A 26,544-nucleotide genomic window follows, 5' to 3' on the forward strand; every position below is an offset into this window, starting at 1 on the left:
AAAAAGCTAGAATAATACTGGCCAGTGCCTTCAGTTAGCTTTGATGATAATGGTAAAGGTGTTAAATTTCTTCATATTGATTCTACAGAAAAACTGGTTTTTGTAATAATAGAAATAATTTAATTATGTATGGACAGTTCAGACTTAATAAAATTTTGTTAATGGAAAGCTATCAAGTTATAACATAGTATAAAAATTAATTTATAACTGTTACATAGAATTCAGAAATTAGTAACAAGTTCTTTTCTTATAAAAACAAAAACATCATATAGGAGGTTGATAGCAGTAATTCATTGTAAGTCTGTTGTTACTGGAAAGAGTAAATTAAATAATTGTAATAATTTAATTTTTGTCTATTTTCTTTGCTCTGACTTTAATATTCATGTAGTTCTGAGGTTCTATTTTTTTAAATGTCTCTTTTTAAATCTATAACAGATGTGTATTCACACCTATGTACTAAATTATATTCAGGTATAATACTATTCAATATATTAAAAAAAAAAAAAACTGAATAATGAATCTTAATGATGATTTTTTTTTTTACTATCATAATGTAGCACCTGTTGTTGCTAATTACAATGAAGCACTAATTCAAAATTTTAATGAGAGATGTAATTTTAAAAATCAGTAGATTAATTATTTATTAAAGGTCATACTATAACCATTTAGATTTAAATGTAGATTACAATATTAAGTATTAAAATTACAATAATGAAAGTAATTACACTATGTATTACAAATTTATACATTAAATATATTCACATAATACATCTGAACTAAACATTGCACCATTCAACTTTCACTCATTAGTAAAATTCAAACAACTGCTAATGTGGCTCAATCATGCTATAAAAAAATCAAAAAAAATTTCTCTGGAATTTAAATACCTCAAAGGGAAAGCCAGAGTTGAGGATACAATCACTTTTTTAAGTTTTTCCTAAGTCTATATGGACTATGAATAGATTAACAACTTGTATATTCAAGAGTAAGGTTATAAAATATTAACTAGCAGCTTCCCTTCAGACAGGAAACTTCATTTAATTCTACTCTAGTACAGCTTTCAGTAAGGTAAATTGGTTCAATATATTTTGTCTAACTGTATTAAAAAAAATTTCAAAAAATCGGAGAATAAAAATCCAGTTCTTATGACTACACATGAAATAAATTTCTATTTTCCTTTGTAATATATATATATATATATTGATAGTTTGCTATATAACTTCTGTACAAAGTAAGAATAATTTCTTTTAAACATTTCACTTGGTTTAGGTAAAAGACAATGAAATTCAGATTGTAAATTATATCTGGCTACCCTAGTATTATCTTGAATATTGTTTCTGCTCCTGATGTAAAAAAAATGTTTAAAACCTTATACACAAACAAATGTTTTAATGGTAAAATTTTGACATCCATAAATAATGGAAAAGTGTGTTCTAACCTTTGCTTTTTACAGATGAAACATATAATCCTTTTCTGGACAGTGATCAAAGTTTTAATCCTTGCTAAATATCTTTCACCAACATACAGTTCCTTATTGCAATCGCAATCCTATGAGTGCTTGATACACACATTTTAAAACTGATTCTGGTAAGTAAAAAATACAGCATTATAAAATTTTTATTCATTTGAATTTTCAATTTGTTAATATGATTGAACCATGAAAACCTTTTATCATTATTAGCCCTAAATAATTTATTTTTTCAGTCTGCTCTATCACAATACAGTTAATACAATTAGTTACATTCTTTTCAATACAATTCTAACATCTGTAATATAATGGTTTATCAAATTTGGTAGCTTACGTACATTGAAATTCATAATTTTTTTTGTCACTGATCACCATATAGTTAGCGTTAAACCAATAGGTCTAGGTCTCTCTGCATCTTAATTCTAAGCTCCCTCACAGTATCTACCTCATAACTAAGAGCAATATCTCTGCAAAACCAATAAGAGAACCCTCAAACTTTCCCGTACATAAATTATTTACATATGCCAAAAACAAGACTACCCAACACAGACCTTGCAGAACACTGCAAGTCACAAACTTCATTCTACTGACAGTTGAACCCACACAAATCTTTTGGCCTTTTTGCTGTTAAATAGCTTCTAAATCAGGAGTAGAAAATAACTCCAATGCCTACCCTCCACATATACTTTAATATTATTTTATGATTTACTGTATCGATTGCCTTTTTTTAATATCAAAATGTCGCATCAGTTAGTTTATTGCCATTCATACTTTTACACATATTTGTAATAAAATCAAGATCATCTTCAGTCCTCCTACTGTTTCTGAATCCATTTTGTTCATTCAAAAAAAAAAAATAATCTTGTTTGGATATGTTTTTGAATAATTTTAGAGCAAACTAGTAACAATGATATAGGACAATAATTACTGATGTTAGATCTCTCCTTTTTTTAAAATTGGAACTACAATTGTAGACTAAACTATCTGGGAAATCACCAGTTTATAGACTCTTATTAATTATAAGTAAGTGGTTTAATAATAAAATTGTTGAACATTCTTTAGGATCTTTGAATTAGTTTTTTCATCACCGGTTGATTTCTTTACATTTAATTGTTCAGTATGCCAACCTACCTTTATTTCTGGTACTGCAATAAAATATAATGAATTTTGTTCACAACTGTTTGGAAAAACCTACTATATACCTCAATGTTAGTATTAAAAATTAGCATCATTTGTACTAACTTTAACAAAAAGCTTTAACAAACTTGAACACAATTAACAAAAAGTTTAATGATTTCATTTGCTATTGTTACAGGCTCTCTCATCATTTATCCACCATTATCTCTAAAGGCAATACTTTCTACTGAATTAATTTTCTTTTTTTTTATGTAACATCCTATTTACTATATTCCATTGTTCTGCATTATTATTTCTATGTTTATTAAGTAATATTATGTAATAAATCTGTGTAGCTTCTGTAATATCACTGGATAAACAGTTTCTATATGTTTCATACCTGTCTAATTTCCTATTATAAGATTGGTTTTTGAATTTCTTAAACAGTAAATTCTTTTTTTTTATTCTTTCACAAAACTGCTAGTCAATCCATGGGTTTTTAATGGTGATTTTCCTACTTGGTTTTTCTTGTATGCAGTATTTTATTAAAGAGCACAGCTGTTTCTTAAATTTGTCAAAGGAAATAGTTTGCAAAAAAACCTCCCCCCTGTCATATTTACTACTTAAAATACTCTAATTTTTAGTAGTAAATATGACTACTCTAATTTTTTATAATCTATTCTGATAATTTTTTTGTCATCTACACTGGAATTTTTGACTGGCTTATTTATTTCTTTTTGAAATTTAACTGCACGTATAGTCAATTTATGATCAGCTACATCAAAATCAAAGACATTGGCTGTACATTTCATATTATCCCTACTTATAAAAAATACATGAAGATTCATCTTTAATTTCAGCTAGTAATTTTGTTTACTATTTGTCTACTATTTAGATATCTGTGTACTGTTTAATTTTTTTCAACAAACACCAGTTATCATTTAGTTCTTAATGAATATATTTTCCCAACTATCTTTATAACAAAGTTTTCAGAATAATCTTTAGAACATAAACAGAGCCTATATAGAGATAACACTCTTAATGAAATGGAAGCATTTATCTTGATAATTATCTAAAAAAAAAAAATTGGTTCTTCCTGGTATATATCCATATTTCTGACAAAATTATAATATCTGGCTGCAATTAATAGAATTCATAAAAACCAATAACTGATCAAAATTTTCCCTGAAACTAGAAATATTTTGATGTAAAATAAACAACTCACCTTTGTTGCTTAAAAACCGAATTATACTTCTTAAACGCCCTATATCTTAAAAAACAAAAAAGTATAATAAGCTAAAATAAAATGAAAACAATTATTTTTCTCTTATAACATTTTCCAAAAAAAAATTATAATTTGTCCAGATCATCTTAGTTGTTATTATGATGTCAGGAGCACCATCTTCTTTTTTCTTTAGTATCATACCATCGCATATCCAAAAGTACTTGTTTTTTGTATTGTTTAGCACGTGCTAGCTAGCATTCTCCTCCTAGATGCTTTCATTAATGTACACTGGACTTTCTTTAGAATAAATAACCTTTGTTGATAAGTTGCATTTCACTTTTCCTTTTTTGCAACCGTAGAGTTTTATTTGATCTTCTTACAGATTTTTACAATAATTCCTGAAGATCTTTTTATACATCTATTAATTGCATGTCTGTAACTACAACAATCATTTCATTACTTAGTTGTAAATCTAAAGCAGATCACACCTTCCTGATTCTCATCAAGCACTCCATTATTTCAGTCATATTTGATGTTGAATACTGTCCCATATCATACAATTTATTTTCCAAAGTATAAATTTTATTTCTTAGGCTAGCATTTACATTTATAAACTCTGCCATCTTTTCCAAACATTTAACATCTTAGTGTGTTCTTCAAAGAGTGTTCTTCAATTACAGTCTTTAATCAGCTGGTTCCCAAATTCTACTGCACCTCGTAAATCAGTCTCCATTCTCTTCCTCTCTTTATTGGCCTCTTCCAACTAAATGTAACTAAAATGAAGGCCTGCCTTCCTCACCTGACAACATAGCTATCTTTCTCCTCCTTCTAGTTTGAGAGCAGAAAGAAAACCTCCAGATCTGACCCAAAAATGCAATAAACTTTGTCTCCTTCAACACTTGAACATAAAAACAAACCATAGACACATTTTTTTTTACATTTTGCTAATTTTAGGATGTTCTTAAAGTAGTTTTGACATATAAAACACTGCCATTTTATTTAAATATTTTTCAATTTTCCCATTATGTGAATTTAATAATTGTTTACTAAATTTAAATTAAGTTTATGTATGAGAAACAAACTTATTTGTAGAAAATAAATTTACTATACTAAATTAACTGTTTAATTGGAATAAATTTTATCTACAAATTGATTAAAAATAAGTACTGTCCAACCTTCTGATAGAGACTAACTACAAAATATATTCAGTCACTTTGAACTCTAATCACCAACTAATCAAATTCTTCATTATTATTGTAATATTTAATGCAGATTTATCAAATTTCATTCGCTGAAAGAAAATCTTCTAGAAAAAACCTTTGTTAAAATTAAGTTTATTTTTACTCAGCAATCTGATTCCTGTGTTATAGTAGATCGTGTAATTTTTATTTAACAGAAATAATGACTGTGACTAAATGCTAATTTAATATTGGTAACACTCAGTATTTATTTATTTTTAAATTTTGTGGAATTCAAATTTAAAATAAAGGTGTGGTATTCATTAAAATGTACACTTTTTTTAACTGAAATGGAAGTACTAATGTTAAAAAAAAAAAAATGTTTAATCACAAGCTTCTTGTTTTATATTTATATTTTTTTATTGCAAAATCCATCGGATTTTTGCATTCTTTTAAGATGTATTTTGTATAGATTTGCTTCAATTTTGTATTTGTTATTATTATTGATAGATGTTTATTATATTTGATTTATCAGTTAATTAAGTTTTGTATAAAATTTGTTTGTCTTTTTTAAGTTGTATTGTTTATTGTTGTTTATAAATATTTAAAATATAATGATGTGATTTTTCTAAGACATTGTAAGTTTAATTTGTTTTCTTTTAAAGTGATTATATATTTACTATTTTTAGTATTTGCACTTTTTTAACGTGTGATTTTTTTGAAGTTATTATAAATTAGTTATTTCAAATAGCCTTTAATTTTTATTATCTTTTCCTGTAACAACTCCTGCCTGTGAACAGGTAAGTATGGAATCTGATAACATTAACTCTGAAATTATAACTGGGCTTTTAACATGTCAAGAGATAGCATAACATTATTTATAATTTAATACTAAATATACTTTTTACATATACCAGGAACCACATATCTTTTATAGAGAAGTCAATAAATAAAGTTTTTAAATAAATCTATTTTTATAAAATGTTTCAAACATATTTTCCGCATACTTTCATAGTAGCTGTTAAAGGAAATAATTTTTTAATGGTGCAGGGTATGTAATAAAGGTAGATTGAGTTATACCCTACATTTAGGTATATATGGTAGCCAAGTTATGTTCAAAATAAAGTATGATTTGCAGTAAAAATCACTCACTAGTATGAAAATCATTAGTGCTAATGACAATACCTGGATACATGCCAAGCATGTTCTTATGAATGTATGGGTGTATGGAAACTAAACAGTCTGATCAGCTAGAATAGGAAAAATAAGAAAATTTGTAATCAACACTAGGATATTCAAGAATTTTTAAGAGCTGTCTATGTATTCGTTGCTGTAAATAATATATATTGTTGGAGATTGAATTTGTAATGTTTTTATTAATTTTTCAAAAATGTATAAGTTAATAGATTAATTAATTTTTCAAGCTAGTTATATGGTAGATGCCAATATCGTAAATATTGGAAGACATAATCAAACATCTGAATTATGAAATGAATTGCAGAATTAGTGATTTCTTATGGCTTTTGACCTGAAGAATGTAATAAAATAGGTCCCAGAACTGTATCCAAAGTATTTTTTGATAAATCTGGGGTGAAAACCAATAAATTGGGATAAAACCCGTAAATTTAAGTTTGACGTAAATAACTTTGTTAAATGGATAATTAATACATAAACCTTTAAAACAAGATTTGTAGAGAATTTAATTTTGAATAAAATGGTGTAAGATAAGTTAAATAAAACAGAAAAGTTAGAAAAATTCAAATTTTATTTAGAAACAATAAATTAGATCAAAGTGCATTATACATAACCAGTTTATAATAAATGTTCAAAAATGAGCCTGCCATTTTCAACAAATTTCTTGGCATGCTTCTGTACTACTTTTGTTGCTCGTTTTAGTTTTTTGTGGCTGCCCTTAAGTTGCTCAGCTGCATCCGTAATGCAGACAATTAATTACAAGAGTGTATTTTTGTTTTGTATACAATATTTTTCAAACATCCCCAGACGCAAAGATGTTAGATCATACGATCTTGGTGATCAGGAATGTCGACCTCCATGACTGATCCATTTTTCAGGGAAATGATGATTTAAGTGATTGGAATAGCAGAAGAAAAAGTGGGGAGGCACCCCATTATGCTGGAAGTATACCTTGTGTCTCAACACTAGAGGAATATCTTCAAGCAGCTGCGGCAATTCTTCTTGAAAAGAGTGCAAGTAGGCCTTGGCATTTAAGCAGCCAGATAATTTGGACAGTACAAATAGTTGATTATGAAGAAGGCCACACACATCATACATTGATGCTAAAAATTACCTTCCACCATTTCATGAAGATTTACTTCTGCCCATGTAAGCTCATTGTGTAAGTTGTTAACACCATCTCAAGTGGAATTTGCTTTATCAGTAAATAAAACATACTAGTAGAGTTGTTGATTCATATTCCACCAGTTGCAGAAATCCAAACAAAGCAAACCATCTCCTGGATATAGATGTTCAACTGGCTGTTTATTATAGGGATAAGACATGTTTTGTTTAAGTGTCCAACAAACCATCGAATGCAAAACTCCAATCCACTTAGAAAGATGTCATGTATTGACGTCTGGATGCATCAATAACAGCGTTGTGTTGAACAGATTGGTTTGTAGCTGATATGAATACTAGCTAGTGAATCTGATTCCTGAAGATTGCAAAAAGTCGCGTTGATTGTTTTGGGATCTGGCATCTTGCGATTCAGAAAACGTATTTATATTCTACTGCAGCAGCTGTAGCATTACCATTGCACACACCCAAAATCAGGGGTGGCCAACAGTTCTGCCTCTGGACCGAATTGGAAAGAAAACTTTTTTCATGGGCCAAATGAAATATTAAAATTAATGTTAAATACAAAAACGATTCATTTAAGTAAAAAATTTTATTATGGGATTTGTAGTAATTTTATTCAGATTCATTGAAGAAAGGTTTGTTCATAAATATAAGTTGAGCTGAAGATTACTACTAAACATTTCTTGGCAAGTTTTTTTTTTAAATTTCCATATTTTCCTTTATTCAATTGCTGATAAAAAACGCTAATATTGAAAAATGTTTCACGGGCCGTATGTTGGCCATGCCTGCCCAAAATGAATAGCATATCAGCATATTTTTCTGTTGTAAATAAGTACGGCATTACTTCAATGGCAAACCGATCAGGATCAAAGTAAAATTCAAGCTACGCTGACAACAGTGCAGTTCACAGTACCAGATATACTTAATGAACCTTACAGAGTGATTTAAACATTAATACAATTTGCTCATTGTTGGTCAGCTGTTGTTATTTTATTGCCTACTTTGAAATAATTTTTCAAATAATTTATTGTATTTATGTCAGGAATAAAAAAAATTATAATTTTTATTTTACAGTTGTGTATAATTTTAAGTTTTTTGTAAATTTTGTTTTTACAAATTTTTCACATCACCAAAAAAGAAATTGGTTTTTGTTTACATTAAATAAATACTTTTCTAAAAAATGTAATGTACTGTTTCTAAATATAATTTGAATTTTTCTAATTTTTCTTTATTTTATTCAACTTACATTACACCTTTATTTTGTTCAGAATTAGATTCTCTACAAGTTTTGTTAAAAAGTTGCATGTATTTATTACCCATTTAACAAAATTATTGTACATCAAACATATACAGGGTTATTTACCCCAATTTATTAGTTTTCACCCCAGATTTCTCAAAAATGCTGCAGATGGAACCTATTTTATTCAATTTTTTAGGTTAAAGACTATAAGAAATCACTAATTCTGCCCCTTGATTAATATCCTAAATATTTCAGTATGACCTCATTTAACCAGGGTTGCTGAAATCTGAACAAAATCTTTCACCAGCCATAACTCGAAAATGATTTTAGGATGTATGTTGACACTCATGAATACTGCATGTATTTTCTACTTTCTTTAAATTTCTACAATTTGCAGAGAATTTTGTTAATATTTTTGTAGCATTTTGAGGAAATGTTAATCACACTAATTTAGATAGTTTCTTGCTATCAAATCTAGAGAAAATTACCAAAATTCCAAATTATTGATTTCTTTTTTACCTCACCATGTCATCCATCAAAGACTAATGGCTGGCAGTTTATTTTGAATTAACAATCTCCATAAAAGGTTTATGAATTTGAATAGGGGTCAAATACATGTCCTTACATGTAAGGTCCTACAGGACCTTAAAACTATGGTGGCCATTTTTATTACAGTGCACACACCTATTTTTGTGATGAAACTAAAAAACTATTGGTCCTGGAAGGATGAAACAAAAAGCAATTTATTCATATTTTCTCAAGGTAGGATTGGTTCAGTGGTTTATTTACCTATCTCTATTCTTTCTATGAGAAAATTACCAATAAAGTTGAACATGAAAAACTGTGAAATTTCACTTTGGTAATTTTTTCCAAGAGGCAAGGATGGCATACACAGTTTGAATTATTTTTTGTGTATGTAGATTTATGTTAGTAGTTTTACCATAAATAATATTATTAATAGTGATATACTTACCCTAAATCTTTATGAATTTTTGGAAACTAATTTTTTTTAAAAAATCAAATTTTGGCTTCAAATAACGGTGATAAGAATCTCAAATTTACACAACTTACAGTGTTTTTGTAGATGTTTATGGTAAATAAAAAATTTTCTTGTGTATTGTACTAATAAAAAAGTTATAACCTCTCAAAAATCATGAAGAACCTGTTAAAAGCGATACCATTTTGACTTGGTAAATAAGTGCTCCAAGGGGGTTTCTTGTCTTCTTGGCACTTTAATATTTTTATACTTATTACTACAGTTGAAATAGACTTGTTTGAACTATTTAACTGCAGTGTTCATGTTATAAGAGGCACTTGAGGTCATTTACAATCATCGGGAAAATTCATATTGCAACATGCTCATATATGCTTATTGCATCATTTAGCTTTGCAGTTACAGACCGGTCAGTCAGACATTAGTCAGTTACCTGTTCATGGCTTTACCAAATGTCTTCATTCATTCTTGTTCCATCTTGTGTTTAGAAGTTTTGTTAAATAAGTTTTACTTAATATTATATTTGCAAATTTTAAAATCAGTTAAATTTTTACGTTATTTTCAAGTAATTTCACATAAAACAATGGAAGAACAATGTTCCATAGGAATTTTATGTGAATGAAGAGTGTTATAAAACAAAGTAATTTCACATAAAACAATGGAAGAACAATGTTCCATAGGAATTTTATGTGAATGAAGAGTGTTATAAAACAGTGTACGGTACAGTGCCAAAAAACTCATTAAAATTTATGAATTTAGTGATGAAAACCAACTTATTTTTTTACATGTTAATTCAGATGTCACTAGTGTTTGTAAATATGAAAAAAACGTTTTTGTCAAAATTAAATCACCATATGGACAGTTCTGTTGTGACCCTTTGAGAACTCATAAAAAAATAAAGAAAAACTTAAGATAAATAGCGTTAGAGCAAGCTCTTAAAGAACACATTTTTCAAAATTTAAATTTAGTTCCTGAAAATTCTCTTTGTGTTAACTGTTTCAAAAGTATTTTTTTTTTCAGCAGAACAAAGAACTATATGAATGCAAAGACCAAGAACAATACAATATTGAAACAATATCCCATCACAATATTGAACAATTGGATGCTGCTTGTAGCATTTTGGGTGTATCACTCCATCAAAATTATAAAAATGATGTTAATTTACTTCAGACTCCAAGGACTATGAAGACCATCCTGTGTCATGTATTTACCACTTTCACTTAAGAAAAAAGACTCTATTGCTTTTGTGTATGACAATCAGTAGTGGATTGGAGAAGTAGCAAATATAGGCTTGAAAATGACAATGAGCAGGTTCATTTTTTCCACCCAGCTGGACCACGTGCATCATTTCAAGAGTTTCAACAAGACAGAGTGTGGGAACCGATCTGCAAAATCCTGAGAAAGTTGACATCTCTTGAACTAACTACAGTGACGGGTTCTCACACAATTTCAAGAGAATTAACAGAAGATATATCACAGCTGTTGGTTAACCACACTAAATAATAAACTTTCATTGCTACAAAAACAGGCTATTTCATTGAAGAATAATTAAAATTTTGCTACAATTTATTTTTTCTTCGATAGAATTTACAAAAATAAACCAGTATAAAAATAAAAATTAATTGTTGAAAAATGATGTAGGCTACTCATTGAAATCTCAATTTGGGTAAGTTTTACAAGCATATTTGAATCATTAAATTATGACCTATCATTAATAATTAAAAAAAAAAAAAAAACTATTTTAAATATATTGAAAACATCAACTTCAACAACAATGGGCTAAATATAAAAAATGTAATGTGCAAAGGCAAGAAACCCCCTTGGAACACTTATTTAGTGAGTCAAAATGGTATCGCTTTTAACAGGTTTTTCATGATTTTTGAGAGGTTATATTTTTTTTATTTTTCATAAACATCTACAAAAACACTGTAAGTTGTATAAATTTTAGATTTTTGTCACCAGCCCCATCAGAGTTATTTGATGCGAAAATTTGAATTTAAAAAAAAAATTAGTTTTCAAAAATTCATAAAAATTTAGGGGTAAGTATATGACCATTAAAATTATTTATGGTGAAACTACTAACATATACGTACATGTAAAAAAATAATTCAAACTGTATATGCCATGCTATGTATTTCGCCCAATAAGTTTTTCTTAAATTTTGCAGTTGTTTTTACATTTGGATTGTACAGCCTAGGTAGAAGAAATGTCATACACTTCTTGTGTAATAGATTCTTCGATTGGAACCCACCTGGTTGGTCTAGTAGTGAATGCGTCTTAACAAATCAGCTGATTTTGAAGTTGAGAGTTCTAAGGATTACATATTTGAATAATAGATCATGGATACTGGTGTTCTTTGGTGGTTGGGTTTCAATTAACCACACATCATGAATGGTCAACCTGAGACTGTACAAGTCTATTATACTTCATTTACATTCATACATATCCTCTGAAGTGTAACCTTATATTTTCAGAGGCGAAGTAGAAAAAGAGAGAGAAAGAGGTATAGCCATCTGTTTTAAGTATAATTCAGAAACAAAGTGCATTAATGTAAGTAAATGTACATCAGAAATGGACAAATTTGCTGGGAATTGTAAGTATATTATATGTATTACTACTAATAAATCTACATTATTATATAACATGATACATAATAATACTACGTGTTAGTAACAATACTGCAGAACAATCATCATTAGTGAAATTTTTAGATGTATTGAGAATTTATTAATACATTCTTAAAATGATCCACATAGTTTATACTTGCCAATTTTTTTTCTTTCTGTAATACTGTTATTATCTAGGCTTGGCGACAATCAGTTAATGAGAGCAGTTCATCTTGGATTAATTAACAATCAATGCAATATTCAGTATTGTTTTGGAATCATCTCAAGAAAGTTTTCATGGTACAAAAGAAAACAATTAGCTGTGTGGTATAAGAATAATAAGGAAACATACAATTTTTTAATCATCTACAATTTTATGTACCTTTATTATTTTGAAGCAATAATCATTTATTGCAGAAAAATTTTAAAATTCATAGATACAGGCCCAATAGAAGTAATGGGTTTCATGATAAACTAATCTGTGGAAGTCTGTAGAATATTTCAGTGTTAAAATCTTACATAGAGTAAAAGTTCATGGAAAAATTATCATTCACATTACTAATAGTAATAATTGTATTAATAAGTACATGTGAAAAACATTTCATAAAAAGGCTGAAGCAGTCTAATTGAAAATGTTATTCTGCTGAAATATTTATTTTCCTTCCCAATTAGGGTAGTTGTAGGTTCAATAATTAAATTTTGACTACATTCAATACTAAGTCACCAAGGATGGTATAAAAATTGTACTTGTGTTATATTTGGAGGCATAATAAGTGAAAGAGATAATGTACTATAATATGCCTGTGAAAGAGATGTTTCATTTGTGAACAGCAAAAGTATTTGCAGTAAAAGAACTCTATACTTGTCTTATCTATTGTACTATTGTTGTTAATATGACTAGTGGTTAAAAGTGTTAAGATTAACAGTCAATGTGTCTTTTTTTCAATGGGTCTGAATTCTGGTTTCAATATTTAACTACCTGTAAATAAATCCTGATAATTACTTTAAATTCTGTTTTGTATGTAATCACTGTTTATTATTATTATTGTTGTGGCTGTGATTACTATGATTATTAATTGTTTATTATTGACATTTATTATTATTATTGTTTGCTGATGTCATCATTATTATTGTTGAGTTGTTTATTATTCTTATAGTCATTATCATTGATTTGTCTTATTTTATTTATGTTCTTAAACTAATAAATTGTAATTATATAAACATTTTCAATTGTCAATATCTCAATATCCTGATCAATCCGCAAACATGCATCACTTTTATTGGCAACATTTAAATAAATAAAAACGTTCCATTAATGTAAGGACTGTCAAATCAGGGGCGTAGTACATAGTGTATGCCATGGATTTTAAGATATATTCATATTATTGTTTTTTGAGATCTTTTCTGAAAGCAAACTTTGGAGCATTTCCTCAACTTGTATCATTCCTTCTCTTTAGGGGCTGTATAATTTGCAAGAAGAAAAACCATTCATATAGTATGTAGTAAGTATGGAATTTATTTATAATCACTATAATACAGAGGAATTTCTAGATTAGTTATAAACTAATCTTATTTACAAAAAAGTAAATAACTTACAGAATTGTCTGATACATCACTAAATACAGTTGTTAAGATACGGTTTCATTCATAATGTAATTTTTAGATATTAGATAAATCATTAAATATATTAAAATAGTGCTGCTGCCAATCTAACAAATTACCTCTAAATATAAGTATATTAATGGGTTGTAGTTGTGTTGGTTTAAATATTGTTATATAAATTGATTTCTTTATTAGATGATTTTTGATTATTATTAGTATCACATTTATTAATTGTTGTAATTCACACTCTGTACCGCACAAGTCTTCCTTGATTTACTCACGATCCAGTGATAAAACATCGTCATCAAAATTCATTTCAAGTTTTGATTGAATGATGTCATATTTGTCTTGTAAATCAAGAAGATTCCTTAATTTTATTCGCAAGACGTGACGTATCACCCTGTGAAGAATCAAATTTGTCAGTAAATGTACCAATTCTAGATATAGAGGCCTTTAGTCAGTAAATTCTCAAGCCTCTTTGTTTAATTAATTGTTCCTTTTCCATAATAATAGTAGTAATAACTTAAATTAACAGTGTGAATTATTAACAAAGCAATTTAAATGTGAAATGAGTCGAATGATATTACATAAATGATAAAACAATGTAAGTTAAATGTAATAAATTAAAAAGGTATTACGCAAATGGTATTGTAGATCTAATCGATGCGAGCTCTTTTATTGTAGTAATTTGTTGAATATTAAGATTCGTTAAATTTCAGATTATATTCACAATTCTGTAAGACCCAAATGATGATTCTTCCAAATTATATCCAAATTAATTTCTTCAAAATTGCAGATTGTATCCGTAGCTGGAGTACTAAAAAAAAGTTTCTTCAAAATTTCAAATGGTATCCATGGCTAGAGAACCAAAAATGATGAATAACTGTCACCTTGGTGAAGTATCTTAGGTTTAATTATTCTAAATCGTTTGTTTTACTGGTTCAATAAAATAAATAATTGTCTTTATTATTTTATATTGTAAATTAATTTTATTATAATATTAAACTTGTAATAAGATTATGTATACCAATATCGTATTAACACATGTTGCGTCATTGATGGCTGGCAGAAGACTGACTATTCTAGTCTGGGAACAAGCGTAAAGTAAAGGTTTACTTTTAGCTTGGAGGGAGCCAAGTGCAGCCGTCCGGAGCTGTATGAGCCAACTTGAAGGACTTTTAAAATTTTAAAGTTCTTTAAAGAACATGAAATAACCTGAATCTTAATAACTGTATTTAGTGATGTATCAGACAATTCTGTAAGTTATTTTTTTTTGTAACTAAGATTAGTTTATAACTAATCTAGAAATACCTCTAATCTATAGTGATTATTAATAAATTCCATACTTACTATATACTATATGAATGGTTTTTCTTCTTGCAAATTATACAGCCCCTAAAGAGTAGGATTGATACAAGTTGAGGAAATGCTCCAATTTTGCTTTCAGAAAAGATCTCAAAAAACAATAATTTGCATATATCTTAAAATCCATGGCATACACTATGTACTATGCACCTGATTTGACCGTCCTTACATTAATGGAAAAAATATTTTTTTTACAGCTCTTTGAAAGTGATTTTATTTTTTGAGTAAAAATGTAAAATTTTTATTTATTTAAATGTTGCCAATAAAAGTGATGAAATGTATTGTTGCATGTTCGCGGATCGATCAGGATATTGAGAAATTGACAATTGAAAATGTTTATATAATTACAATTTATTAGTTTAAGAAGATAAGTAAAATAAGACAAATCAATAATAACAATGTTTATATGGATAATAAACAACTCAACAATAAATAAATATTGAAAACCAGAATTCAGACCCATTGACAATCAAAAGACGTTAGCTTGACTGCTAATCACACTTTTAACCACTAGTCATATTTACAATAGATAAGACAAGTATACATTATTTTTACTGCAAATACATTTGCTGTTCACAAATAAAACTACCCTAACAATTTATGAATGAAACATCTCTTTCACAGACATATTCTAGTACATTATTTCTTTCGCTTATAGTCTAGTAGTAACTCACCGAACCACTTCTTGTTTTCATGTACTGGAATTACTTGTGACATCACCTTAATCGTGTCAAACTTGTACACTAGAAATTCACTTCTTCACTGACCTCCTCGCAGAATACTCATGCTTCAAACTCACATAATAACTGCTCGCTTAGAACTCTCTCACAGACTGACTGTCAACTAGAATGGAATGGAATGCAAAGTTGGCGGGAGTTTATAGATTCTCCCTACGGATTGCAGAACCTGGACAGTGTCCCTTGCTGCTGGATGATTCTATCGGGCGTGTTTTTAAAGGTTTATTTTAGGTGATGGGTCTAATTTTTCAATTTTTGTCTTATTTAATATTTTGTGTTTTTAAGTACGGATTTAATTGCATTCCAATCCGTTGTTAAACCAGCGTTATCGAACCCATTTTATGGGCCGACCGCAGAAGGCTAGGCTTATGAAACCTGTCCTCCCGACGTAATTCCCCTTCAGACCGTCCACTGAAGTCCTTTCAGTGCTAACGCTTCATAGGCTAGCAGGAATACGCCACAACAGGGCACTAACTGTATGGAGGGAGCAATGCGCGCGCCCCCTTCTCCGGAGAAGTCGCAATTGCTGATTTAAGTTAATTTAAATGTAAGTTTTAAAAGGATAGGTTGAGTAGAAGCTCTTCATCCATTTCTATGATAGCTGCCTTTTGGGACGCATCTCTGCTGGGCTCTTTTCTGGACTCCTGTCCGTGATGTTGGGTCGAGTAGAGGGTCTTCCTTCTTCTTCCGATGACTTCTTCATTCTTCTTTGGCCTACACCTTCCGAGAATTGGCAGTAACCAAAGTTACATACCATTAACCTTAGTGTTCCCGTGGCCCCGAAGGGCTGAACAGGGGAAAGTGCAGGTTTCTTCTTTCTTCCATACTGTCAGTGGCTGATGGGCTCGTTCCCTTATTCTTCTTTCTTGAAAGGAAAGGGAATAGGGAAATTACAAATTTAGTGATACCTATTCGCGATCGCGGTTTTGGGGCGGCGATCGCCTTTTCAGAAGAAGTAAATAGAATTTCTTTGCGCTACATAATATTAATCTCCAGACACACGTGTGTCCGGGAAGGGTTTGGGGGGACCGCGTGGCCGCAGTGAAGAAACCATGTTTGTTTGTTGTGGTAGCTGCTGCGAGTATCTGTAACAAAGGAACAGAACACACACGCGAAAAAAAAAGGAGTTTATATTTTCTTTCTATTTTGGGATGACGGGATTAAAGGAAGGGCGTTTCCCACTCTATTTCGGCGAGTGCTTAGCGAAAGACCACGACGAGTCGCTCCACACGCACGAAAAAAAGTAAATAAATAAAAGGCGTTTTTGCTCTTACCCTCAATATTATTGTGGCAGAGTTCCACGTTTGCAGAGCGGAAGTTCTGTCTGAAAAAAATAAAAACAAAAAACTTACCGCATTTTGTTGTCCTGAGACCGTATAACTCGCTGACTTGTACAGTTTACACTAGAAAACCATTCACTCGCGACCCCGGAAACGTTTCTGACGCGTTTTTCCGTTTGTGGCTCATGGGGACTGCTTTTCCCCCACCGGCAACGCGGGCCGGTGGGGGAAAAGCAGTCAAATTTTTGGCAGCTGTGGCACTGGGGCGGCCCCCCTCGTGACACAAAATCGGTCACTCCGACCTTGCAGTAAAATATACTGCTAAGGTCATAAATTGTTCGGGCATTAGGGGTCCTTTTCAGGGCCACTAGGCAGGTTGGGGTTTCCCGACCGTCCCTGGTGAGGAGCTTCTTCACCGAAGTCACCTCAAATCCAAGGGAGGTCAGTTCCTCCCTTACTTCCTCCGGGGTAGCCCCATAGGGGATTCCCCGTATTACTACTTTCAACTCCCTGTCCTTCGGGAGCTGAAAGGAGTGGAAGGCAGCTCCCTTTGAGTGCAGAAAGCTCTGCACCGCCCGGTAGTCTGCCTAGCTGCAGCCTGATGGACAACCCGCTGTTTTTGGCAACCAGGCGCCCCCCAATCCTCGATTATGTCTCTGGACAGTCCAGCATTATCGGCGGGATTTTCTCCCGCCTGAAGGTAGCAGGCTGTGATGGGCCACCATCATCAGCCTGCGGGGTGGCGGCTGCAGCCCGCTAAGGGCTCCGTCTCCATAAGAGGCGCGGAGTACCGGCGCTTCCTAGCGCCAGCCCCGCTTTCCTCTGCTCCATCGGACAAATCCGGGAGGGAGAACAGGGTGGAGGTGGCCTTATTTTTCCTTCCATTTTAGGAAAAATAAGCTACAAAAATTTAATTTAAAGAAAAATTAAACTTAAATAGTCACTTCTTACAAACTACACGTCCTGTAATAAAACACTCAAAGAAAAAAAAATGAAATTAGAAAGTTAATCTTTCCTTTTATAAAGAATAATTTAAAATTAAATTATTTTATATGAGTTCACAATAGACCTATACAAAATTTGTATAGGCTATTAAAAATGTATTATTAACGACTTAGGAAAGTTCAATTTACATAATACAAAGAATCAGTAAAAATAAAAATCTATTATAATCTTATCTGAATGAAGACAATGGCCTGCTATACAGGCAGGTGCGGCCCGGCGGGTGTCCTAACGGCACTCCTCTACATGGTCAGCCAGGTAGCCAGTTGATCCAGGTATGAAGTACTGCAGAAACCGGTCCTAGTAGCACTGCACAGAGACACACTATAAAACACAACCTTCCACTACAAGAGCCAAGGATGGAATCCCCCTGATTCGACTGTCAACTGGTCTTCCCTAGAGTATAAATACTCTAGGGAACCGTACCAAACTTGAAGTGTGAGAATGATCGTCTGCCCTCACATTTTCCCACGGGATTCCTGTCCTGGTCCAGTAACCCCATTTCACTGAACAACATCTGTTTCAATGTGCTAGCGGGCAGTATTACAAAGGATGATTGTTAAACGGACCTATTGGTTTTACTAAAAGAGTTTCTTTTAGCTCCTTTCTGGATTGCTCCCATTATTATTATCTTTTCTACTACTTTCTTCTTAATTGGTAGGAATCTGTTACACAGGTTCGTTATACTGGTCTGGTTACAATATATTTAATGGAAAACCAGTTATGTAAAATTTTAGTAAGTTTAAAATTTTCAGGAAATTAAAACAAAATTTAATGTTTTTTCAAGCAAAATAAAAAAATATTCATGTCAAAAGAAAGAATTTTAAATACCTATGTAAAAAGAAATTATACAATAGAAATAATTAAATAACATAAACTGTATGTATTACAAACTAACAGTTTGATTTAAAACATTACTTTGTTGCTTGACTACTATATTGTGAAAAGAACAGTGTATTTGAGACACATAACATGATTTGAGAAAGCTGTAATGATTTGTAGCTGAAGAAACAATAAATTAGAATGCTGCTATGTGCTATTTATCATTTATTTGGTACTTGTTTGCAAAAACCCAATCCACCATTACCTTCACCCACTCTTGTTATCAAGAGATAAGTTCTTCAGAACTGAAAATTTTGAATTGGCAAACAAAATAAGTTTTATGACACATTTTTAATAACTTCAAAATGTTTTCACTTTCTCTAACAATCATCTTCAGCAAATGGAACTGCTGTTCTCACTCTGGTAACACCTGATGTAAATGCTGGCAGTTTCTTTTAAATAGGCAAACACTTTTGGAATGTGACTGAAAAGTAAGTTGGATTTGAATCATGTTTTCATGCAACATGTAGCACATGTATACATATTATATAATCATCTATATTAGAATCTAAACATTTTTAGTTTATGTGTATGTGTTAATTATTAGAGTTGTTGCCAATATTAGTGGATTTGTGGTCTACAAGGTGCTAGGACAAGAACACACCACCAATTATTTCAAGAGAAACTGAAAATGTTTTGAGATAAGTTACCAAAAATTATTATTTTACCATGAGTGTGGTTTGTCATATTTAAAAGTTTACAGTAGATAATTTTCATCTTTGTCTGTTATTGACAAACACGTAAATAAATAAGATTATACAAATATGTGGACACTTTGGTGAGTAAAGATACTGAAGATCTCGTATATAGCAAATGTTCTCATTTTAGTGTCAGTTGTCATCGATAGTGATAATTCAAAACTTTTATTTATAAGAGTGACCGTTAGGTGGGTGAATGTATGCTAATTGTTACTAAATCAAAGATTGCAAGAGCAGATAAATGTCATAACTATTTCACCATCAGGTTAATCACATGAATTGAAATTACTCACTAGGGTAGATTAAACCAATAGAAAGTAGCTGATTGATAAGGACCAGTTAAATAGCATATGTACAAAGGAGGAAATTTTGATCCATAGATAATTCTTATAAGGTAGGTTTAGGAGAATAGTATCCGTATGGTATTTGTATATTTAATGAAAGCATTTTGATTGATAATGTAGAATGAAATGTTTAAAAACTGAAGGGAAATCAGGTTTAAATGTAGGAAAGATTGATTTTTTTAATAATTTGTGTAATAATTAGATAGCTGTGATAAGAAGCTCTAATTAAAAAAAAAGAAAGATTGAAACAAGAATTTTATGTGCCCTGTTATTTCACCTTGTGTATACAAGCTACCAGAAAATGAGTTTATTGAGTAGATCAGAGCAACATGACATTAAATAGAAAACACAAATTAAACAGATTTAATGAGATACACTGATTACATTTTGGCAGAAACAGAAAATTATAAAAATCTTGAATGAAGTGGATTAATTTCTGACAGAAATGTTTTTTTTTTAAATAATCAATAATAAAACAAATTTATTGAATTGTGATAGAAAAAGGATAAGGAGGAATTAAATATTAATTTATGTATCAGATGCAGAATTTTATTAATTAGAAAAAATTGTAAGGAAGACATCAAAACCTAACTAATACAAGCATAAGGAGCTTTTATGTAGAAAAGCAGTGTTCTTATATCAAATAGTGATTTTGGAATCCATAAAGTATTTGAGAAGTACCTCACTTATAAATAACAAAATACATTAGGAAAATAAAAAAAGATTTTGGAACATGGCGTTTCAGAAGGATATAGAAAGTTTAGATGGGTTTATTGTCAAAATGAAGTGGTCTTAAGATGAATCAGAAGAAAACAGTTTGTGGAAGAAACCTATAACAAACAAGAGTAGATTGATGTTCAGTCTATTAAGACAAGCAGGTTTAGTTAATTTAGTAGTAGAGGGATGTGTAGAATATAAAAGCTTGAGAAAGCAAAGTTAAATTTTTTTACACAGACAGCTCTTCTTCATCACTCTTGAATATCTTATATTAACAAATCAGAGACAATTTCTAAAAAGGGCTTTATCAAAGTCCTCAAACTCAAATTTTCATTAGCAAATTATACATGTAGATTCAAATTTAACCAATACACAGTTTGACTGGGCAAATGAATGTAACCAGAATCAGATCTAATAGTAGAATTGAGGAATTCTTCATGCCAAACAATCATGTAAGAATGCAGAATTTACTGAAACTACATCTTCCCAGGCCAAAAAAATCAAACGTGTATAAAATTTTAAAAACCTAACCTGGATAAAAATTATTAAATCCAATCTAATCCACCCAAATCACCTAGTACAGTATTAGAGGATGGGATATGCTTTAAATTTACTGTATTATTTTTTGTTTTAAATCATGTCACATGTCAGTGAGTTAAGTAATGAGTAATTCAACATGATGAAGATGAATTCAGTTCTTGGTATGACTTGCTGTTTTCTTTAGTTGTGGTAATGGTTTTATCGTACACATATTACAAAGATTGTTTCATAAGTGATGTCATAAATCTAATGAAAGATTTTTTTGACAACAACATTTGATATTATTTTACTGATCATCAAGATTTATTAAGGTGTGTGTGTGTATTCCATGCTGGTTTTACTGCACTGTATGGTGAAACAATTTTTTGAAGTATTTTAAGTATTATTTATTTGAAAATTAAAAATTATTATTATTTTTATTAAGTAAGTATTTTTCTAATATTACAATTTATTTTCATTCATTAAAACATTTTGAATTTTACAATGAATAAAAATCGGGCTTGTAATATTTTTTGTTACATTTGTGGAAAATTCACCATGAAAAGTCAATGAAAACCATTATCGAATCTGCTGAAAACTGCTTACAAACAATTTTGACTGTCCCTTGGGAGACCAAGATAAATCCTGGTCTCCACATGTAGCACACATAAAGTGCTACATTAAACAAGCTCAGTGGTTAAATAGAAAAAAAAGAGTATTTGGCTTTTGGCATGCCTATGATTTGGCAAGAGCCTACTAACCATTATGATGACTGCTATTTTTGCTTAATAATTGTTACTGGTTTTAATTCAAACAATAAAAGCAGTATTGCATACCCAAATGTTCATTCAGCAATGAGATCAGTACTGCATGGTGTTGATTTACCAATTCCGATTGCTCCGTCTTCTTGGAAAGAAATTTCTAATTCCCCAGAAAGCTCAACTGATGAATCCTCAACTTCAGTAGATGTTAATTACATTCCAGAAGAGTCAAATAATGAACCTAACCTCATCACACACAGAACTGAGTGACCTAATTCGTGACTTGTATTTGTTGAAACAACATGCAGAACTCCGAGGTTCATGTCTTAAAGAAAGGAATCTATTAAACAAGGATGATAAAATTTCAGTGTATAGAAATCAAAATGAAAGTTTACTGAAATACTTTACAAGAGATGGTTTAATTTGTTCCTGTCATGATGTTATGGAGCTAATGTCTGAACTGGACACTGAATATGTTATTCATGATCGGTGTTTATTTATAGACTAATCAAAAAGAAGCTTAAAAGCAGTGTTGCAAAATTTGAATAAGGTTTCTTCTACACCATAGCATATGCTGTAGGAAGGAAAGAAACATATGAAAGTATGTTAAAGATTTTAAAAGTATGATGAACACTCATGGCGAATCATTGCTAACCTAAAAGTGATAGGGCTTCTTCTAAGTCTCCAGAGTGGCTTTACAAAATATATGTGTTTCTTATGTTTGTGGGATAAAAAGGCTACAGATCAAGGCTACTAGTCAGTTAAAGACTGAATAAAAATAAATCAGTTTACCCCAGGAAAGGAAAATGTTGTCAATCTTCCCTGTCTCGAAGCAGATCATATTATTTTACCACCTCTACACATAAAATTAGGTCAAATGAAGAATTTTGTAAAAGCATTAGATAAAGATGGAGACGGCTTTAAATATTTAGCTGATGTTTTAATTGAAACAAAATTAAAAGAGGGAATATTCATTGGGTCACAAATAAGAGAATTAATTCATGAAATATATTTGACAGCAAACTGAATCCTAAAGAACTAGCAACAAGGAAGTCATTCAAAGAAGTCATTGCTGGTTTTCTTAGAAAGAAAGAAGTTGAAAACCATGATCAGTTTAAAAATGAACATATAGTGAACTACAAAAATTTAGGCTGCAGAATATCATTGGAAATTCATTTTTTACATTCTCATTTAAACTTGCATGACATCAGCAACGAACAAGGTGAAAGGTTTCACCAAAATACACTGCAGATGGAAACACATTTTAAGGCTATAGAATGAATCTATGATGTGTGACTAATGTTGGATGATAAAAAGAGAAGACTTCACTGAAACTAAAGGAATGTTTTTTATCGGCTTTCCTATTCTGATTAGATAGTTATTGAAGTAGTATTGAAGTATTTTAATTCAACAAATTTTCAAAACTTTTTTGGCATCACTATTTTTGATTTAATCATATTTGGTATATGATAAGTAACTACCCACCCACCTTGTAGTGGTGAAAACATTTTTCTATATTTTTAAAAAAACTTTTTCTTGGGTAAGAGACTATTTTTTTACTTACCAACAGGTAAAAACCACAATTTTTGTAACTTTTTCCATGACTTGTAGCATTCTTATTTTACATCAGACAAAGATCTAAAAGTCCTTTTGAAAAGAGTAAATATGGAACTTCATCTTGTGCACTCAAATGTTTTTTGTTACATAACCAAATCTTGTAATGTTTAGTGAAATTACGTTACAAATTGTTGTTTTTTTCAAATTTTGAGCCCAAAATAAATAATGAAGGGCTTAGGGTAACAGGCCTGTTTTTTACCTTTTAACTCTTTGGTAGTAAAAATGGACTGTTACCAAGTGCCCTTCATTAAAAAAAATGGCCACCAAATTGTAAGATTTTGAAAATGTCTCATTTTTGGGACCTGAAAACCAAATGTGGGATAACTGGCAAAAATCTGAAATTTTTACAGCAGTACGTTTTATGTACTTTAAAACGATATAAAATTTATTTTGTTACTCAAAGGACTTGATGAGTAATGAAGCCATCAAAATCGCTCCTTCTAACCGTAAACTATGTATCCAAAAAATTCACTGCATGTATTTTTTCAGTTAGTAATGTAGGCCTACTATACAAAATATTTTTATATTTCTGTAATGATAATATAATAGCTTATATTCTAGATAGTTTATTCTTAAAGTATGACTCATACACACAAACTCATCTTTAAACAAGAAAGTAAATAGACATCCATGAACTTGAATGTTTGCGTAATCCTAAATGTAAACATTGTTGAAGACTCAGTTACTGTTTTGATTTCAAATGTTATATTGTTGCTACTGTTAATATTGTGGTTAGGTAATGTACATTTACGTATAAAATAATTTTATTTGCAGTGAATTTCTATTTTCTGTGATATCTTTTATTTTTAATTTTATTAATTAGAGAAATTTGTATTTTAGCTGTAGAGAAAATGTGATAAGACAGAATGAGGAGCAATTGGTAGTTTTACAATTTATACTAACTGTATTGTTATTGTAAGAACCCTAAAACGAATTATGGACTGTTCTGTTGGCATTCACACTGAAACACTATGTTACAAATTGACTTACAGTAGATCTTCAGTATTGCACAATATTTTAGAGTTTTCTGAACAGCAAATAACATTGATATTTTTAAGAAGTGAATATACTAAAACAAATAATATCTGTACTTTTCATAAAACCGAATATTTAGATAAATATTTTGATATTAATGGGAAAAGTTGCTCTGATCCATTTAGCTGTCACACTAAACGGGTTAAGAAATCTCTTCAAGAAATATCTTTGACACTTTCAATAAGCAGTCTAAATTTAAAATTAATTCCAGGTAGAGCACTGTGTACAAAATGCTTAAACAAAATACAAAAACCACAAGATGATATAGAAAGTGAACTGGAATGTCAAGATATATTTGAGCCTGAATGTGTTATAGTCGAGTCAGTGAATAAGCTTATTCAGCACTTGGCATTTCCCCTGTTAAGATTCACAAATTATTGAGCAGCGCAAAGGAACCAATTTAAAAAAAATAAAGTTACAAAAGTAGTCAAGTCAGTTACCAATAAATTAAGCGATTCCTTTGGTTTAAATATTTCTACTGAAGAAACCAGTTTACTACCATAAAATTTTGCTGATTTAGGTAGGGAATATGAAGAATTAATCATTAAAATAAAGGATAAAATGAAAACAGTTACATCAATCCAGGAAAAAATTAATATTTTCAGTTTATTACTAAGCAGCTGAAACATTCAAAAAATTCAAAATGTTGTCAGAATTTAGACTGTCAACCCAAACAATTAGTTAAAACAAGTGGAATTTTGCCAGAAATCAGCAATAAGAAATCCAGTCTCGTAATTGATGAAAATGTTATTAAATGTGTCCAAGATTTTAACCTAATGATGAGCACAGCCGAATGATGCCAAGCAAGAAGGATTGTGTCTCTGTAAGACAAGCTGATGGGAAGAAAATTAATATTCTAAAAAGCTTATCTTATGTAAAGAACTGTACACAGCCTTCAAAGTATAACATAATTTAAAAATTGGTTATTCAAAATTTGCTGATTTAAGACCTAAATTTTATGTTCTGGCTGATGGGTCAGGTACTCATGCTGTGCGTGTGTGTGTGTCAGCCACCAAAATGTAAAACTCATGTTATCTGCTCTAAAACTGAAATTTGATTATAAAATTTTCCTTTCAACCATGGTATGTGATATAGAAAATGAAACCTGCATGCTGTCACAGTGAAAAAAATGTCCAGGCAGTAATGAAGTGCTCAGATTACTGCAAGAGAGCTGGGATGATTTTGATTCTGAAATTATCTTCAAACAGTGGGTTTCTGTTCTTCGTTTTGAACTAACTACTCAAATTCTTCCATTTCAAAAGTACTTAAATAAACTTACTGAAAATTTGAGTAATCTAAAAAGGCATCATTTTGTTGCAAAGAAACAAACTAATTTCCTCAACATTAAAAAGGAAAACTAGTTTGAGTGGATGTATCATAATAGGAGACTTCTCTCAAAATTTTCCTTTTGTGATACAGGATGAAGTCCAGTGATATCACTGGCCAAAAACTTATGCCACAGTACATCCATTTCTCATATATTTTAAAAAAGAAGGAAAATAACAAAGCCAAAGCTACTGTGTGATTAGTGAGTACTTGAAACAAAATATTACATCGTTCTTCTGCTTCCAAAAGCAAGTTATAAATAAAGTAATAGTCTATTACTAAGAAACCTTTTTTTTAAATATAAAAAAATATTTTTTGGCCACTACAAGGTGGGTAGTTATCATATACCAAATATCATCAAAATCAAAAATAGTGATGCACTGATCATTTGTTAAATTAAAATGGAATGCCAATTGCACAAAAATAATATTTTAAAATTATAAATATTGTACAAAACAGAATTTACGATAATAATATTATTCTAATTTGGTGAAATTACGGATTCAATGTACATTA

At 30.3% G+C, this 26,544-nt stretch overlaps 1 protein-coding gene across 7 annotated transcripts in view; it reads left to right on the forward strand.

Moving 5' to 3' along the window:
• Positions 1–12,123, forward strand: part of Med (Smad/Smad4 homolog Medea) — an 86,193-nt gene extending 74,070 nt beyond the window's left edge. For 6 of the 7 annotated variants that reach the window (XM_075366869.1, XM_075366870.1, XM_075366873.1 and 3 more), the window contains one exon: positions 1,454–5,887. In XM_075366869.1, the coding sequence (XP_075222984.1) occupies positions 1,454–1,457 (4 nt within the window). In that variant the 3' untranslated portion in view covers positions 1,458–5,887. Of the gene's footprint in view, positions 1–1,453; positions 5,888–12,011 lie in introns of those variants that run through there. The other variant, XR_012756510.1, reaches the window with a different exon arrangement.
• Positions 12,124–26,544: the final 14,421 nt, after the last annotated feature.

Source organism: Lycorma delicatula, chromosome 5 (genome assembly GCF_047948215.1).
Source record: "Lycorma delicatula isolate Av1 chromosome 5, ASM4794821v1, whole genome shotgun sequence".
Classification (NCBI taxonomy): domain Eukaryota; kingdom Metazoa; phylum Arthropoda; class Insecta; order Hemiptera; family Fulgoridae; genus Lycorma; species Lycorma delicatula.